Source organism: Prosopis cineraria, unplaced genomic scaffold (genome assembly GCF_029017545.1).
Source record: "Prosopis cineraria cultivar Desert tree isolate PC_DT_omini unplaced genomic scaffold, ASM2901754v1 PC13, whole genome shotgun sequence".
Classification (NCBI taxonomy): Eukaryota; Viridiplantae; Streptophyta; class Magnoliopsida; order Fabales; family Fabaceae; genus Prosopis; species Prosopis cineraria.
In genome coordinates this window covers 19,869,164-19,889,233 of record NW_026555344.1, presented here as the reverse complement: position 1 = coordinate 19,889,233, position 20,070 = coordinate 19,869,164, and the positions used below count along the sequence as shown (strand labels likewise).

The window sequence follows — 20,070 nt, the reverse complement described above, 5'->3', positions numbered from 1 at the left end:
CTTTTTGCACTCAAAAGGTTACCATGGTCATACAATGGCTCCACATGTATCCACTAACACCACAATGCTTAATCAACAATTAATCTATAAGATTAAACTTTTAATCATCAATCCACACACTAATAACCCCATTTTCAACATAATTTTGGGTACCCATTATAATCTTAATTTAACCCCATCAATTCTCCTAACATACTTCATTAATTCTATCAAACAGCCGAACACTTAAATAATACCACTTCATTGCCCATATTGCTCTTAGTCTCTCAATTTATGCTTAGGTTTCATCCAAACCCTACCTAAAAACTTCAAATCACTATATTATCCATAAACCTAAGTTTAAAGGCTTGATCTAACTCCCTAAGACCTTAACTAAGGTAATAGGTTCAGTTATGTCCTAAGAAAAACCAAAATCAAGTCCCATATACCTATAAAAATTTGTATAAAGGGAGAGGAAGAGGTGTAAGCCCAAAGATAAATATTTCTCCAAATGCTTCCAAAGTGATCCTAAGGTCAAGCCTAGTGGTCACCAATTGTTCTCCATCACCTCTTCATGTTTACTCTTATCCCACTTCTAATTTTTAATCTAATTTGTGAGTCTAGTGAGTGTATATTTTACACATGCACCATGACACATTGGTGTATTCAGCATGACGCATGGCACAAAGATGCCCAGACATGTTTTGAGCCTCTCTCTGTGCCATAAACAACCTGTTCATACACTCAAACCACAACAACAACATTTCAACAAGATTTGTCCACAAAAACCCTTAATTTAGCATAAATTCCCCAAGGGATAACAACTATACAATAATTAACCAAATGGCTAAACAACTATATGATTCAATATAAAATAACACTTGCATTAGTATCTCGACCTCTCAAATAGGCAATTGAAGTCAACACTCCTTAAGGTCAAAGCTAAGCATTTGAGACATTTTTATGCATTAATTAGGGGATTAAATCAGCTTGAAAATGTAAATGACACATAAGAAATTAGACACATATTAGAATCCTCTACAAGCTAATAAGAGGATGCCACCTTGTAAATGTGACAAGGCTTCCATTTTCCTTTTTATTTTATTTTCTTATTTTTTAATTGTGATTAGCTGAAGGGAAATATAAGGAGCACATCCATTCTTGCCCATATTCAGATTCACACCACCTCATTTCACCATCTCTTCCATTCTCCCTCTAGTTTATCTTGTTCTTCATTTTCTCCACCTTCTCTTTACTTTTTTCATTTTCCCAGCACCCTTACCTCCACTTTTAGCCATTAAAACTCTACAAAACATATACCATTCTTCATATCTCTCCTTGCTCATCCCATCCCTTCCATTCTCACAAGGATTTGATCTCAATTTCTTTATCCAAGCTTCTATGGGTTTTGGCTAAGAGATGCTTCTCCTAGGGTTCTTAAAGATGAAGATGGTGGGCTAAGTTTCTTAGTGGATTCCTAGAGAGATGAAGATGGAGGATGAATCTAGAGCTTCAATTAGCTAAGTTTCTTTTGTTTCTTATTCTCTTCTCTTTTTACTAGATGATTAGATGTCATAGTCTAGAGTTTGATCATCTTGGCTTGTAAATTCTAATTTGAATTTGATCTTAATGTAAAGAGAAGAGGGTTAATCATGTTAGTTAATTTCTTCCTTTTGCTGCCTTGGTGATTTTGGCCACTTCATGTTTAGCATATAGTCCTATGGTTTTCATTTATCCTCTGTTTGTATAGGAAGAAAAGTTGAGAGAAAAGAAAATCGAGAGGAGAGAAAACTGGAAAAAAATGTTATCACTCATTATGTTTGGATGGACAAGAGAAAATAGGAAGGAAAGAAAATGAATAAATATCATAATGATATAATATCGTTATATTAGTATATATCGTATCTAATGTAATTATTTTTGTAAAAATAAATTGAAAGAATAAATTATATTAAAATTAGCATTATCAAATTAATTTAAAATCAAATTAGTTGTTAAAAAAATGTAGAAAGCTAAAGATGCAAATTCTATTTCTATTTCTTAAAATCAAATTAATTATATTAAAATCAATATCATCAAATTAAATTATATTAAAATTAGTTGTTAAAATTAAATTAGTTCTTGAAAGCTAAAGACACCAATTTTCATGAAGATCAAAAGTTGATTGTTTGTAAGGAATTAATGTGGTTAAAGTGGGGAAAAAGGGGGAGAGAGGGGAGGGTAGGTAGTGAAAGTAAGAGTTTACTCTCAAAATCTCTCTACCTTTGGGGAGAAAAGTTGAGAGGAAAATGTGGTGGGTCTCACACCTCATTTTATTTTCAACTTTTCTTTCCTCTCACTTTTTCTTCTTTATCTAAGTAGGAAAAAATGCATTTTATCTACTATTTTTATTTCATGTTTTCTTTCCTCCCATGTTTTCTCTCCAACTAAATAGAATATTAGTGAATTACATGTGTTAATGTTGCATAATCTTGTAATGTTAATACTTATATTGTTGAGTAGCTTAACATAATCTTGTGGTTTCTCACTTTATTGCTTTGGCCATGGCATCTAAGAGGAGAATTTGAAATCTTGTGGTTTCTCACTTTATTTCTTTAGCCATGGCATCTAAGAGGAGAATTTGGGTGATTCACTTGGCTAATTTTTGTACTAATTGGTTAATTGAACTAGGAACTTGAGTCAAGACAACTTTGGTCAAGAGAAAAAGGAAGCTTAATTTAGCTTAATCACATGAACATAATTTTAAAATCAACTAATCTCTAGGGTTCCATTCTTATAAAAAGAAAAGTTCATTTCACTCACTTTAATTAGCATTTTAATTACTTACACATTAGGTAATTAGTTTAGATAATTAGGTAACTAAATTGCAACTCTTTGGCTGACTTATTGCATTAGGTAACCTTTTGTTAAACTTTAAACCATTCCTTGGGAGATGACCAAGGGTTAGCCTTATATTTTATTAAGATTAGCTTTAGTTTAATTTTGAGGGTAAGTGACTAATTCCTTATCAACCTTCTTCCCTTTGTCCTTTTCGGAACCTTGACCTGAAATATGTAACTATAGGGTAATTCGAAGACTTAGTAATCAAATAATCTAATGAAACTACTTATGTGTGAGAACAAATAGTGTGTATGTGAAATGGCATTCAAAACACATAACAAGTTATATTTCCATACATATGTAGTCATGAAATGATATGCATAATCAACATACTACCTTATACCCTCCTTATATCTTCTGATTAAATTTGTGGGCCGACAACTAAATAAAACTAAATTCATGTGACTAGACTGACACAAGCTCACCATTAGTAGGAGATAGCCTTGGCCAAGAGTGCCTTCACCCATTATTGATCACAAATTCCCCTTACTCTTAAATGATACGGGTGTTGATACCCAATTTATCTCATATAGTACTAAGACTTCTAAATAATATAAACTATGTACCGAGGCCTCTATGGTGCCAGTGTACCATATAGATTTCTAAATAATATACCTAACAACACATTAAGATGAACTCCCACTCTCTTACAATGATCATGCCAAATATATGCTCAATGATTCCACACATAATCATAACATATAATTTTCACTAAAATGTTCATTTCTACTTAAACCATATAATTTGATAAGTAATTATACTGAAAAATAGCAGTTAGCCTTCAAAAATCACAACATTAAAAACATAATTTTTCATTCCACTCCACATAGTTTCAAAATCATAATCAATTCACATTGATACTATATTAATACAAAACTAAGGTATTAACCTCAATAAATACTACACAACCATGTAAATACGAAAGAAGAGAGTTTAGACAATTTGATTACCTTAACCCTTTTATCACTAAAGAAGTTATCGTGGTCAAACAATAGCTCCACAGATGTCTATTAGTACCACAATGCTTGATCAACAATTAATCTACAAGATTAAACTTTTAATCATCAATCCACACACTAATTACCCCATTTTTAACACAATTTCAAGTACTCATTATCCCAAAACTTTAATTTAACCCCATCAATTTTCCTAACATACTCCATTAATTCTATTTAACCAAACACTTGAAAAACACAATTTCATTACCCATATTGATCTTAATCTCCTAATTTATACTTTGGGTTCGTCCAAAGCCTAACTAAAAACTTCAAATCACTATATAATTTTTAGTAGGAATAATACAATTAAAATTATTTGAAGGACCAATTTATTTTTGTTGTTTCTCAAATTATGTTATAGAATTAAAAGACAAATATTGTAAAGATGGCTTAGTTATGAAAATAGGCAGCTAAGGCTCTTGAAAAAAAAGGAGTCAATATATGGTAGTCCAATATAGAATTATGTTTAAAATATAAAAAATAAATCAAAACTTCAAAGCTATAAAAGAAACTCCTAAAGGATAATTGATGTTAATATAAATAGGAGATCTCTCAAAAACCTCAGTCATAATACCTAAAAGAATAAAATATAGTGACATGCAGTTACCCGCTCATTGAACTTTTTCAAAACTAGCAAAACCAACTCTGTTAAAAAAAATAAAAATTAAAAGAAATAATAAGAACTTCTAAAAGAGATATAGCCTATAAGATATTAAGTAGATCCACCTCCTTTTGAATAAGAGGCCAAATACCTATAGTAATTTCAAGACAATATATAAATAATTCCAGTATAAGATATAAATTAATGAGAGTAGATTATGGGAGTAGATTACAATCCTAAAATTCCACAACCAATATATCGAGCATAAACATCCAGAACTAAAGACAAAAATTTTGAAGAAAATATACGGTTAGAAACACAATTAAAAATCAATAGAGAATTTCAACCATCTATAGATTATCAACCTATAAAAAATTCATTAATGGTTATACAAAGATAAAATTTTGAACTAAATAAAAATATATTAAGAGAATAATTTATGTTACCTAAAAATAGAGATAAAAAAAATTAGTTTTTTAAATACGTTCTAAAAGAAGAAAGAGAAAAAATTAGGGAAACTTATTATGAAGAATTAAGATACTATGATATATATTAATAAATATATAATATTTTAATATATGTGTATATATTATATAACACCTAGATGGACAAGACCAAGAAGTCTAATTGCTTAGTCTAAGAGTCTAAATGGTAATTCAGGTTGGCACGAATATGTTCAAAAAAATTTAGGCATGAGCTTAATAAAGTAACAATATTTTAATGGTTGAATCATTCGAATTGACTTAAATAAATTCAAAAAATTATAACGAAACTCGATCGGGTTTGAACTAGGTCTGAATATGCAAAGAAAAAATTTTAAATATATATTAATATATTAAATATTAATTAATCCTTTTAACTTTAGTTCATTTTAAACTAAGGGGTCATATATTTGAGTACATTATTATAGATATTTTTCAAAAAAAAATTAAAAATACCCACATTGTTATATTTTTATTATTTTTAATCTATTATATATCCTAAAAAATATTTAAAATTTATTTTAATTTTTATTTAAAACCTTAAGACCCAAAAAAATTTTGAATAAAATTGAGTCTTCTACATTTTTAAGTATCCTAAAAGTATATATTATATTTTATTATTTAAAAAATTAATTTTAAAGTAGAAAGTGGAATTTTAAGAAAAAAAAATTTTAAAAAGCCTAAATAGGCTTGAAATTTGAAGAAGTTAGGGTCAAGTTTGGCTATTTGAAATTTTATCTAAGTTGAGGCTTATTTTGGCCTAGCCAAAATTGAGCCCATCCTATTTGAATTATCATCTCTATCCAATTCAATATGATTTTTGCATCAGGTTGCTTTTTACTTGGACCAAATTTGCTCATACCAAATTAGAGTTATCTAGACTAGCAGGCTTTTTGCACAACCTTAATTGAAAGCAAGAAAAAAAAAACTAAATATTATTGAAGATTTGTGGATGACCTCTAAAAAATAGTGCTAAAAAATGAAATGGTATTATGGTATTCTCTTTGAGGCATTTTCCCTTTAAGACTAGTCCTTGCAAGCTTTATTTTAACATATTTGGGATTCATGCCCAATTATTTAGATCTTATTGTCCTTGTGCTCAATTTTCCTTAGGAAAATATCAATAGAAGATTGTTGGAAAATTTTTATATTAGCTAAGAACCTCAAGATTCTGATATTACATTGCACTTCCATGGTATTTATTTAAAAATAAGTTTGGGTTAAATGGCAAAAATGCCCTAAAACCTTTTCTCGAGAGGTGTTTGGTATCTTAAGCTTTTTAAAGCAATATCACTTGAGAATTTTAAAAAGAGTGCAATTATGCCCCTATTGTTAACTTTGAAGAACTTTGATAATTAAAATTTTCATTTGACCAAAAGATTGATATGTGTCATATGCTAAATGTTCATCTTCTTCTTCAAGCATGCCAATTCATACCCATAGACTTTATTGCACTATAGTGAACATTTCTTCTATTCCCAAAATCTTTGTCTTCGTCTTCCCAAAATGGTTTACTAGAAAAGTCTGCCCATTCTAATTGGTGAACTTTGCTTTTGTTCCTAAAATTTTTGCCTAGGATCCAGCCACCTACTTTGATTTCTTCTTCCAACTTGAAATCCAAAGAAACGTGATGGCTCTAAATTTAGTTTTGGTGAAAATCAAGAAGACCAAGGACTTCTCAATATTACTTATTGATGATTCACAGTCTCCCTTGTTTCTCAAGAAGCCAAAGGCCACAAAGTCCCTAGTTTTTCATATGGGTTCTGCTACTCAAACTTTAGCATAAGTCAATTATATGATAAAAGGTTATTAAGTTGTATTTAATGCTATTGGTTGCAATGTGAAGGATGAAAACATAGGAAAAATCATCCTTGTGGGAAGAAGAGTTCAAAATGTATATTCCATCAATCTTGATGATGATGCTACATTAAGCGCTTGATCATTATAAGTGATGAAAGCTAGCTGTGGCATAGAAGATTAGCACATGTAAAGATGAAGCAACTTGACAAGCTGGTGAAAAATGATCTTGTCATTGACCTACCAAAGATCAAATTTAAGGCAGATAAGTTATGTGATATTTGTATGAAAGGAAGCAAGTCCAAACCACCTTTCAAAGCAAAAATGTGGTAATTACTTCTAAACCACTTGAATTGCTGTACATGGACTTGGTTAGTCTAGCAAGGGTAAAATGTCTTGGTAGTAATCTCTATACTTTTGTCATTGTTAATGATTAGTTAAGATTCACTTGAACCATTTTTATGTCTAATAAGGATTAAGCTTTTGATTACCTTGTGTCTTGCTTCTCTTTTCTAATTTCAAGCAATTTTTAGCTTTATACTTGCATTTTGTATTCATCATCTTTTGGGTTGGAAAAATCTAGTTAAAAAATTTTGAACACCTAATTCTCCCCTTTCTTGGACGCCAACCTTATCCAATATATTACGCAGGTTGTCTTGAGTTCATTAAGTGTAGTCTAGGTGTCAATTTAGGCTTTTGGCACATTGGTTTGATTTTGGGCACTCTTGTTGTGGTTAAGGATGAAAAGGTGAATGAAACACATTTAGGTATACAATTTTCTTGTGTGATATAGTTTGAGAGTTAACCTTATGTTATTAGCTAGTTTATAGAAAAGGCTTTTCTATGTACAGCTTGATTGCCTTGATTGAACATCAAAGAAGAAATGAAGCATACTAGAAGTTTGTTCCATATGCTATCAAAACTGTGCAATGAACTGTGGCATATGGTACAAAAGGGGTTCACAATGGCAAATGCCTTAGCTTGTGGGTTTTCAATTTTTCAACCTATTTTCAAATGTTTTGAGTACATTATGTATCCTTTGCTTCTGTATACGTCTTTGCTTTGATTTATACATGTTTTACTTTTTTTTTATGTGTTTAAGCCAATAAAACTTGATGTCACGCTCTAAAAATTAGACGTGACCGGTATGGGATATAAGCATAAACATTCATCCTTTAAGCCTTTATTAAGGAAACTTTAATCTAATATTTTTCTTTATTTGAAATAGGATGGAAAATCATTGTGACATTTTTTTAAATAAAATATTTTTAAAATTTTTGTAAAAATTTTGACAAATGCTCCCTGAAAAAAAAAATAGAACCTCTTGAAAAAATTCATCACAATTTACAATATCAACTCAACAAAAGGGAGCCCCGCTCCTCAACAATAATCAAACAGCACAATATAGGATCATGACTCTCTTTTTTTTTTTAGCAAAATAATATAAGATCATGACTCTAACTATAGTTTATTTGGAGCACCTAAAATATTATTTATAAGAATACAATATATAAATTATGAATTTACATCAAAATAGAAATTAACCAAAATGGCATCTCAACTTCAATTTAGAAGCAAAATGCCTTCAAGGATCTAATAGAGGTACAGGGTCAGCTATGCTATTTGAAACCAAAAATATTTTTTAGTGAATAATGTTCCAACCATAACATTTTGTAGATTCAAAATAAATAAACTACAATGTATACATAAATTAAAGAGAAAACAATTCAATGTAAATAAATTTGTAAACTCAAAGTAAAATTTCTATATAACTTCAATATTAAGAAACTAAAAATCTATAACGATAAAACAGATTTAATATTTGATTTTGACAATTAAAATAATTAAATAAATGCATAAATGAAAATAATAAAATTTTATAACTAAAAACCATTAGAGTGTGAAATTATCAATTAATTAAAATTCAAATTTATGAGGATTTATCAAAACAATTTACAAATGTGAACACATAATCCACAAAGGTAAATAACCAAACGTAACTTATGCCACAAAGACAAACATGGACATATAATCCATGAGAGTAAGTAGTCAAAGACAACTTGGGCTGTAAAACAAATGTGGCCACACAGTTCACAAGGATAATACTAACCAAACGCAGCTTAAAGCCACAAAAACAAATGCATATACGAGCCCTATGAATATCAAACGTGAGAATAGAGCTCACAAAAATTAAAATAGCAAGTCATTGACCAAGGTGCACCAAGGGCTAGCAGAGCTACCATTAGCTATTAGTGTTCTGTATAAAATCTCCTCCAAATTCATTTTCAAACATGCGAGAAAGTCATCATTGTTAAAATATAGCTTCCCTTCTCAAAATTAAACTTGCATGACGAATTTTAAACATTAAAATCTTGCCAAAAAAAATTTCATAATTGATATCCATACTTGCATTTATTAAAAAACCAAAATTACCAAAGCTAATAAAAATAATTTCATCAATCTTGAAAGTATCCTTGTAAGGAAAAACACATACACTTCATAATTCAAATATCCTTTTATATCTTTTTATAATTTCCTAAGATAAAAAATAATTTAATTAACAAAGTATTAAATATGTAATATAATTGTTATTAAATGATCTAAGTAAAAAAAATTTGAAAAAAAGAATTTTGTTTATAAATTAGTTGGAATGCTATCTTATTTATCTACAAAGTTTTCAAGTATATAATTTACTTCCAAACTAGTCCTAATGCTCTATCTTAAAATTTTTAATATTTAAATAACATCATTATCACTTCCCTACTTATACTTTACCATGCAAAATCTTTAAATCCAAAATAACTTAGAAGAATAAAAGAAAGAAAATATTCACTTTTATCTTTTTCAACATTGCATAAAATATCTTAATGATATCCCAATATTAAATTGGTTCTTAAATAACTACTTAAATATCTCTCCCAAAAACTTCTAATTCCTACTTTTACTTTCATTGCAAAGAAACAAAACACCTATCATTATTGTTTAATCCATGATGTGATACTTGTCATATATATATATATATATATATTGCCACTTTAGATCAAAATGTTCCTTTTTATGCTCAATGTTTAGACCATAAGATCAAGTTCTTTTTCTCATCAAATCCTTTTCCAAAAGTTTTCTTATATTCTTAATTGAACTATTCATCTCTCAACTTTCATCGAAGAGAGTAATTTTTTTTTCTAATAATAGTTTATTTAATCAACATTGTATTCATCATATATATATATATATATATATATTATGCCATAATATAACAAGAATCCCTCTTGATCATTTGTCAAACACTTTATGAATAATAAACCTCAAATTATTACCAAGCTTATTCTATTCAGTTCTACTTCCCAAACATTCTCTAACATAGAGATATGAATAAATTATCTTCCCAAGTTTCATTTCTTTAACAAAATCAAAATAAATTCTAATACAGCTCATGGGATTAAAATTCAACTTGGTTCAACAACCCCTTTTCCACAACACATGCAGTACTAGCCTTGCAGACTAAATAAGATTTATTTTTATTTTTTTTCAACTACATAGACACACACACACAGAGCTAGAAAGAGAAAGGTACGAAACTCTCACCTCACCCCAGGATGATAGAGCAAAGGAAGAGCAAGAAGGAGCAGAGGCTGGTCGTGTGAGCTGAAAGAGGGAGGGCCTGTTGCAACCAAAGCAAAAAGAAATAAAAATGACCAGCGACATAGAAGAACAGAGGGTGAACTGACTGAATCACAGCTAGCATTGGTGAGAAGTTGGCAGCAAAAAACAGGGGAGAGGAAGGAAGAGCAAGCCATACTAACCAGTACATTGATCGAACTCCTTGTGACATCAAACTCACAGCAACGTGAACCCCACGCTAGCAGCCAACCAGGAACGAAGAAGGAAAGGAGAAGACGATAGTGAACGAAGGAAGGAGGAGAGGAAAATCAACAGCACAAAGGAAAGGAAATTCACGACAGTCCTCCCATGACAACGCACAAGTTGGGGAAGAAGAAGCAAGGTTCAGGTGCATCTTCAATGGCCAGAGACCGGAAGGATGAAGAGGAAGGCGGTTTCGCAAGCTCCGGAAGATTCAAAAATGCAGAGGGAGCGAAGAAGAATAAAATCTGATGACGCATGCGTGTTTTTGGGCTGGGTTTTGATTCATTATTATTATTATTAAGGGTGAAATAAGGATTTGACTATGGGCTGAAGCAAAAATAAATCTTCCACTTTTCACTTTGAGCATTCAAACTGGCACTCCAAAATTAAACACCAATAAAATTTTCACTTAGCCATCATTGTTTTTTTTTTAACATCTAACTCTTAATAAAATACATTTAAAATTTCTAATCCTAAATTTTAAATTTTTTACTTAAAATTTTAGTCTTTACACTTGAGATCTCATCTTTATCTCATTTTTGTTCAAACAAAATTTGGTGTTCTATTTGGATTGGTCTCACGACTATTGTGATGATTTTAACCACATGTGAGGGTAGTAAAGGTGATCTTACAAGTCCCACCCAATGATGCACTCCCACATCTCCATCTCTTTGCAACTTATCATTAAAGCCTACATGCCTTCTTCTTTTTAAACATCCGTAATTAAACATAGTATTTTAATAAAATTAAAGAAAAAGGAAAAAATGAATTTGATTGAATTATTTACGAGTGTTCAAAAATATATTACATTTAAATTACTTTAAAATAAAATTGTAATTATGCAAATAGTTTTAGAACATTGGGGGTGGTTCTCAGATAATAATTCAAAAGTTAAAAATATATCTTAACTTCTATCCGCATAGCATGACAAATGATATTTTCCATCATGTTTAAATTCTAATCAATTTTTTAACAATTAATGTTGAAGTATTTAACCTTAATAAAAAATATATTACATTTTATTATTTTAAAAATAAAATTATTATAATAAATAGTTTAGGTATTAAATATTACTCGGAAGATGGCTTGGGAGAAAAATCACCTTAGCCTTTATAATTATAATTAATTATCACCTTTGCAAGAAAAAAAAAGGGAGAAAATAGCAATTAATATCTATTTAAAAAAATTTATATTAATTAATAATTAATTATTATTAAAACTCAAATAAAAAATAACCTCAAATTAATTTTTATTAATTTAGAATGAGTTGTTATTAAAAAATTAAATAAAATTAATAAGAATTTATATAAATTTTAATAATAAGGTTTCTTTAACTTGTATAAATTTATTTCAACAATCTTAAATTGATATTATCTCAAAAAAAAACAAAAAACAAAAAAAGCCACGACCCGACGTCACTTTTTTTAAAAATAAAAAAGTACATTGAGGAAAGGAGAAGGAAAGGAAAACTACGCCCCCACACACGCTGATTCCGAAGACGCAAGGCCCAATGTATCTCTCGCCACTGACTTGATTGACAAAACAAAGCCGTGTTATGTAATATGTGTGACTTATTAATACCCCTCTCCCACTGCGTCTCCTAAACGATATAACGACCTAATATGCCTCTCCTTGCCGTGTTTACGGGCCTGGCAATCGTGCGCCACCTTATCCCCGGCGCACGTTAGCCCCTCTCCCCACCTAAGCGGTGGTGGCCTCCCCATCTCTCAAGATCTCATAATCAGCCGCACACCACTCCCACCACCACCCCTTTAACCCTACCCAACCAAACCCAACATGTCACCATTTACTACTTTTCTTCTTTCTCCGCCGCCGCCACCATTACCACCCCATCTTCCCCAAAACCTCTCTTTCGTAGCTCTATCCTGCGCCGCCGTTCTTATCCGTTACCCTTAATCTTTCACCTTCACTTTATTCCGCCGCCGCCGCCGCCTTAAGATCTGAAATCTGAGAATTTCCGTTTTGAGTTTCCCGTCTTTCATGGCTTCCCCTTCTTCTTGTTCTCCTGTTGACTCCTCCGCCACCACCGCGCCTGCCGATCCTCCCACCGCCGTCCCTCTCGCCGTTCCTGTTCCTCCGGTTCTGCCCTCTTCGCAGCCCTCGTCCTCCTCCTCTCGTCGCCTTCCTCCGCCGTGCTGGTCTGCTGAGGAAACTGTTGCTCTCATCGACGCGTACCGTGACAAGTGGTATTCTCTTGGCCGGGGTAATCTTAAGGCCACGCATTGGCAAGATGTCGCCGATGCGGTTGCTTCTCGCTGCCCGGGCGCGTCACCGCCCAAAACTGCCGTCCAGTGCCGCCACAAGATGGAGAAGCTCCGGAAGCGGTACCGCACCGAGGTCCAACGCGCGCGCAACCTTCCTGTCGCTAGGTTCAATTCCTCTTGGGTCCACTTTAAGCGGATGGATTCCATGGAAAAAGGCCCTTCCCCTGTCAAGCCCGAGAACGTTTCCGATGATAGCCCCGATGAGTTTGACGGCGATGAGGATAATGACTTGTACGAGGAATTCAGAAGCGTTAGTGGATCCAACACAAGGAGCTTGAATAAGTTGTGTCGGAATGGGATGGGTGGCAGCAACGGCAGCGGTGGATTTCGGATTCGAATTCCCAATGGGGTAAGCATTGCACAACCTGGGAATTCCAAGTTGTATGGGAAAATTGCTGATCAGAAATACAACTATAACAATAACAACCCCAGTTCAAAATCTGGGCATGGCTTTAATTGTAGTCCCAATTATGAAACTAGAGTTTTGAAAGAGAGAAGTGGGTTGGGAAAAAGAGAAAGAGAGAAGGAGCGAGATCCTCTCAGTGAGATGGTATGTGCAATTAAGGTTTTGGGAGATGGGTTTGTGAAGATGGAGCAGATGAAAATGGAGATGGCGGGGGAGATTGAGAGTATGCGTATGGAGATGGAGATGAAGCGTACTGAGATGATTCTGGAGTCACAGCAGCGGATCGTGGAGGCTTTTGCAAAAGCAGTTTCAGAGAAGAAGACAAAGAGAATGCCTTCATCGCCTTCAGAATCATAGATCAATTGATTGGTATAGTTTTTTGACGTTGTAAAGTGATGGAGCATTCCTAAAGCAGCCAATGAGTTCACTTTATCATCCGTTTGTGAGTTCAGTTTAGTTCTGTGTTTCATCTCATATTTATTAGAATTAGGCCTTTGCCTTTCTGTCTCTCTGTCTTTATTGGTTTTGTTCTTCCTTGCAATTTTTTTTGCGGGGAAAACTTGATCAGTTTAAGCTTGATGGTGGATAAATTATGTTTTAGTACCTAATCCAATGATTTATAAATAAACATATATCATGAGAACTGTATGAATTTGGCATGATAATGTGAGCCATATTCCTGTAAGCAGCTATAAATGTTGCAGAGATCGTTTATTAGTTAACATGTGCGTAGATCAACGGTTCACTGTTTTGTCCTCTCTAATTTTAATTGTAATTGATATTGTTACTCTTATGAATCTGTAGAGTGAAATATGGACATGTTTGGATATCTTTTTAGAATCAATCATGGTTTTAAAATTTTTTATCCCATCACCTCAATTTTTCAAAACTTCATTTGGTTTCTAAAATTACATTTGGCACGAGCTAAAATTTGTTTCATTTTGAAAAATTAATTTTGAATATTATTAGTTTGTCACTTTGAATAATAATATTATCCAGTCAAAATTGATCTTGAAAAAATTATTCAAATGTTATCAACTTTATCATAATTAATTTTTAAAAATTTATTCAAACATCATCATATTTTAGTAATTAATTTTTTTTTAATTAAAATCCAAATGCACCCTACCTTCTAAGCCCTCTAAACTAAGTTGGAAGATGATCAATATGTCTAGGGTTTGGTTCTAAGTATAGCATATGCATACTTCTGTGATCTCTTTCAAGTAGTGAAAGAAATCGAAAGAAGAGTTGGTCATGGTATTTCTTTTATCTTATTTTCAAGATAGTTATTTGTATTTACCTTTATTCAATTGAGATATTTATTTTACCTTATTTTCAAATAGTTTTTATTTTTCCAGCTTTTTCAAGTAGTTATTTTTGTTCACCTTCTTTTATTCAATTGAGGAGATATCATATAGATTTCGATGAATATCTTGGTTATCTTGCCCAAGGAAAAAAAAATTATAATTATAACTATTAAATTTTATCAATATTTGAAAATTTTTACAAAACAATTTCTTTAAAAATTTAAAACAATCTTCAAGATGAATGCACTTTCAACATATATTGTATTATTCAAACATTCGATATTTGATATTTTTAAGTATTGTAGGGCAAAATCTCCTATGGGACAACAAGGTATAAAAAAAAGGAAGAGGAAGAGAAAGAAGGGGGAGAAAGGTTGAAATTCTTAAAAATTTTTATTTGATAATATTTAAATCTGAAGACGAATAAAAAACTTAACTCTATTAATAGAGATATTAAAATAATAAAATATTAATAATTTAAATTTAAATTCTAAATTCTAAATCTACATCAAATATTAATAATATTGATATTTAAAATAATAACAAAATAAATAATTAAAGCTAATATAATGGATTAATATCCTCATTTAAATATTCTTATTGAATAATTATAACATTTTAAACTAAACCTAATTATATTTTATTCCATATTACACCATCTCTCCCCCCACTTGAAGAACTTGACTTCTGACAAGTTAAAATTAAGCCATAAATTCAGGGAGGGAAGGGTGGGATAAATTTTAGCAAAGTACTCTAATATGAAAATCCTTTCCAACAGGTGAGATGTTGAAAAAGCAAGCTCTGGCAAGAGTAAGCTATTGGATAATGTGTTTTGATGATTACAAAATCAAGAAAAAAGATATTTGTTATGTGTACAGATATAAAGAATTATGGATGAAAACAAAACCTTAAAGTATGAAGAATTAAGAGAAGATGAAGAAAGTTTAGGATAAATAATTTAAATTCTCTTAGATTCAATGTGAAAACTTAAAGAGCTTAAGCACATTTCTTAATCACTAAATGGATGCATCATATGTCTCTTTTATATGCATTAAGACTCATCTAATATGCTAAAACTGCAAACTTTGGCTCTCTTGCATGTGGTTTTTCATAGAAAAAGTTTGCATGGTGAAGAAGCAGAATCATGCGTGATTCTGCAAGTCACTCACGAGTTTTTGCATGTTAGGCACACTGATTGCTAGATCATGTGAGTGTGAAGAAGTGCTTTACGCGTGATTAAGCACTTGTGTTATATGTTACCTTATGTTATGTCTCTATATGCAAAACCACGGTGAAAGACATTATGTTCATGCAAGTTTTAGCACCTATGGTTTATTATACTGTGACTAAGTGCAAAACTATGCGTGAAACTGATGGTAGCCATGTGTGATTTGTCACTTGTTGAACAATTACACTTTATTTTGTTGAGTCTTAAAACCTCTCAAGTTAAGCTAAAATTGTTCATATGTATGATCATTAATTCATAAATTTATATCTCTTGATCATGCAAAATCTTGCGAATATGCATTAGACAAGTTTTTACATTAGTGCTTGCAATTTCACGCATGATATGTTTCTGGTTCTGCACAAGTTTTGATCACATTGAATGGCTTTGGCATTCTAAGCCCTTTCACGTGTGAGAGAGTAAGGGTTCCACGCATGATTTGTCACACTAAACTGATGATAGTTCTTGACATGCAAAACCACGCGTGAGAGCTAGTGGTGCATTAGTAAGTTTTAGTACTTTGTTATATTAGTATATTTATAAGTGCTAAACCATATGAAAGAGCAATGAGGTATCACGCATGATTAAGCACACAGAATTGAATGATTATTCATGAGTGCTAAACCATGCGAGAGAGCAATGAGGTACCATACCTGATTAATCACACAGAACTGAATGATCTTTCAAAAGTGTAAAACTACGCGTGAAAGGACGAGGTGTTCTGATCTGTCACATTTAGCTTTGTGAAACTTCTTTAATGCATAATCATGTGATTATACCAGTTACTCACAAGAAAATGCACTAACAGATAGAATCACTGTTCCAACGGTTTGTCAACTTCCAAAAACTATATAAGTGATTCATTTTAAATCAGAATAAGAACCAATGTTCTTTGAGCAGACAAAATGTTATTTGTGCATTTAAAATACTTTCAAATTGTGATTTTATAAATTACATTCATCCATTATTTTTTAAAAGAATTGTGAAAAGCTCTCAAAGGTTTATAAGCTTTCATTTATATTTTCATATACTCTTTAAGAGAGTTTTCTGTAAAAGGTTTTTATTATCTTTTCAGAAATTTTAAAAAGAAATTTTTCAAGTGTTGTAACAACTTATTGGATTGTAGCAAGATGTGTTAAGTGAATCAAGACAAAGTTAGTCTTGAGAGTTATACTGTGATGGTAAGCACCTATTGAAACTTATGATTTTAGTTGAAAATCTCAAATATGATCTTAAGGACTGGACGTAAACTAAGTTTGTGACTAAACCAGTATAAATCTTGACTATTTCATCTTCTTCCTTTTTACTCTTTAGCTCTTCACTCTTTTCAAGTTTCCAAAAGTTTTAAGTGTCACCCAATTTATCTCCTCTTAGGTGCCAGCCTCTCCTAACAAAAGCAACTTGATATAGGCGAGTATCTAAAAATTCCTTCCAATAAGTTAGGTAGCAAAAGAACCAACTCTGACAAGAGTGAATAGTTTAATCATGCAAAATCTTAGGAAAACCTTTCCAAAAGACAGAGTATTACTGGATTTGATCATTAAGCAATAGAGTGACCTTAGGAGATGCAGCTTGTAGACAAGAAATAGTTATAGCATGATGAGATTGATCCTTGCTAGAAACAATTTGAGAATGAGCCACTTGTATTGGTGTATAGTGGACATCTTGACCATTATTTAGAGAATCTTTTTTTGGCAAGGAAGGAGCTTCTATCATTATTGGCTCGCTTGATGCTTGTTCTTCCATTTGTTTCCTCAATTGATTGACATCCTCTTAATCTCATATGTTGCTTTCTTAACTTCACCACAATCCCTCTTAAGCTTGTCAAAATAACAATTCTGTTCTTGCTAAAAGCGATTCAGTTTAACTATAATTTGGTCTATGTTCTCCTGAAAGTTAGCATATTCATAATGGCAACATGTACCATCCTCATATTGATAAACATAATCATATTGATAAACATAATCATGTTGATGGCTATTAAGATGCTTATATTTTTGTTGCTCAATATACTTATGTCAGTATTGATCTTCATACTTATATCGCTCATGATTAGCATACTCCAACTGGAGAGAGCGACGCTCATAATTGTCACAATAAGTATGCTCATACTCTTGATGGCTTGTGTACTCATATTGTTGCTCTTCATAACCATATCAATGGCTCTCTTGCTAATAAGTTTCTTGTGACAGATGGGCATGTCATTGCTGATATTCATTATATGTGTATTGTTGAGCATATTGTGGTAGATCGACATATTCATACCGATAATCTAAATGTATGTATATGTTGTGGCTCATATTGCCAACTAAGCATTATAACAATTTTTTTCCTTTCTTTATTCTCTTTTTTTCCTTTGTTTTTTAATATGAAAATTTCGATCAATAAAAATGAAAAACTACTTAAAATGCCACAAACGTATAAAGAAATTGCAAACCTCAAAGATCTGATGTGAGCAAACTTGTGAAAGGTGATGAAAGGCACTCCAGTCAAGTGACATTGAATAGTGAGTTTGTTATATCTTATTTAGACCTCCAAAAGTTGTACTTTCTAAGTGAGATTGGCAACAAGAGTGTGATGGAACCTAGCTTGATATCAAATTAATGTAAAACGAGAAGAAAATGGGGAAGAGATAAAGAGAAAGGATGAGGAAGAGAAAGAAGCAGAGATAAGGCAGAAACTCTCAAAAACTCTTATTCAATAATACTCAAAGTTGAATATAAATGAAAAACCTAACTTTATTTATAGAGATCTAAAAATAATAAAATATTAATAATTTAATTCAAATTCCAAATCCTAAATCTAAATCAAACATTAAAAATATTGACATCTAAGATAACAATAAAATAAATAATCAAAGTTAATATAATGAATCAATATCCTTATTTAAATATCCCTACTGGATAATCTTAGTATCCTAAATTAAACTTAATTATATTTTATCCCATATTACACCAGTATATATACAAGAATAATAATTATATGGGAATATGCTTTTGCTCGTTCAAAGGTTTTCTTCTACCTGAGTTATTCATGGACCGCTAAGGAATATTAATACTAGCTAAGGTCAATTGGCTTCAAAATTGCATTGTAGTCCCTTGATCATTGGCTAATATTAATTTTTAAAGTCAAAAGCCCAAATTTCCCCTGAAGTTTAAAAAAAAACAAAGAAAGAAACCCTTTATTGTTGTCAGTGTTGGCTGTTGAACCACTGCTAGTAGTTAGGTTGCCAAAGCTCTCGCTGGTGACATTTTTATTTAAAAAATAATTGATTTAGGTGGCCAAAGGAAGGTTTGATCCATGACTATGAGCCATCTAAAAAGCTTGGTAGCCTAGTGGCCACTAAGCCCTTTAATTTTATATAACAATATATATATATATATATATATAAGTAGTAAATCAAACTTCTAACCATTTCTATGTCATAATATAATAGTGTGTCAATTTCTGAATGAAACTTATTATTTTACAAATATTACTTGTTAATTTGACATGGACAATTGTAAATTGTAAGCTTTAAAATTTCATGCATTTTACTTATTGAAAGTCAAAATGTATTATTAATCACAAATAGATTATTGTCAAAACCTAAACGAATTCTTGTTAATGAATGATTAACACATGCAATTAAATCCATTCTATCAGTTTTTCTAACTTATTAAAATCAGAATAGATTGTTATTAATTTTGAATGAATTGTTATGGAAATCTAAATGTGCACTTGTTATTGAAGGATTAAAATGTACAATTATGTTCATCCTATATGCTTTTCTAGCTTGTTAAAGTCAAAATGGACTATTGTTAATTTAAAATAATTTGTTTTTATATACTCGTTCAATTAGCCTTGTATTTTTAATCATCAACATCAAATGTTCATTTAGGTCTTGACAACAACTCTTTCTAAATTAACAACAGTTCATTGAGGTTTTAATAAGGTATAAAAGAATATAAAATGAGCATAATTGTATTTGTTAGTCTTTCATCAATAAGTATCTATTTAGATTTTAACAATAAATCATTCTAAATTAATAACAATTTATTTGGGATTTAGCAAGTTAGAAAAGCAATAGTCCATTAGGCCTATGCTTTTAATCATTAACTATAAGTATTTATTCAAGTTTTAATAATAATTGATTCTAAATTAATAACAATCCATTTGAGTTTTAACAAGTTGGAAAATGCATAAGATATGTCTAATTGTATGTGTTAGTTGTAACATCCTGAATTTTTTAATCCTAAATTTAGAA

General features: G+C 31.1%; 1 protein-coding gene and 1 long non-coding RNA gene across 2 annotated transcripts; one reads left to right on the top strand and one right to left on the bottom strand.

The window, feature by feature from the left end:
* Positions 1-3,833: 3,833 nt before the first annotated feature.
* On the bottom strand, positions 3,834-10,651 carry LOC129290674 (uncharacterized). The gene is made up of 3 exons (XR_008588494.1): positions 10,541-10,651; positions 10,323-10,398; positions 3,834-3,900 (listed from the first exon to the last, which is right to left on the bottom strand). It is a non-coding gene; the product is annotated as an uncharacterized LOC129290674 (long non-coding RNA).
* Positions 10,652-12,185: 1,534 nt separating this feature from the next.
* LOC129290378 (trihelix transcription factor ASIL2-like) lies at positions 12,186-14,043 on the top strand. The gene has a single exon (XM_054927132.1). The coding sequence runs from the start codon at positions 12,603-12,605 to the stop codon at positions 13,647-13,649; it is 1,047 nt and encodes a 348-aa protein (XP_054783107.1). The 5' UTR covers positions 12,186-12,602; the 3' UTR covers positions 13,650-14,043.
* Positions 14,044-20,070: the final 6,027 nt, after the last annotated feature.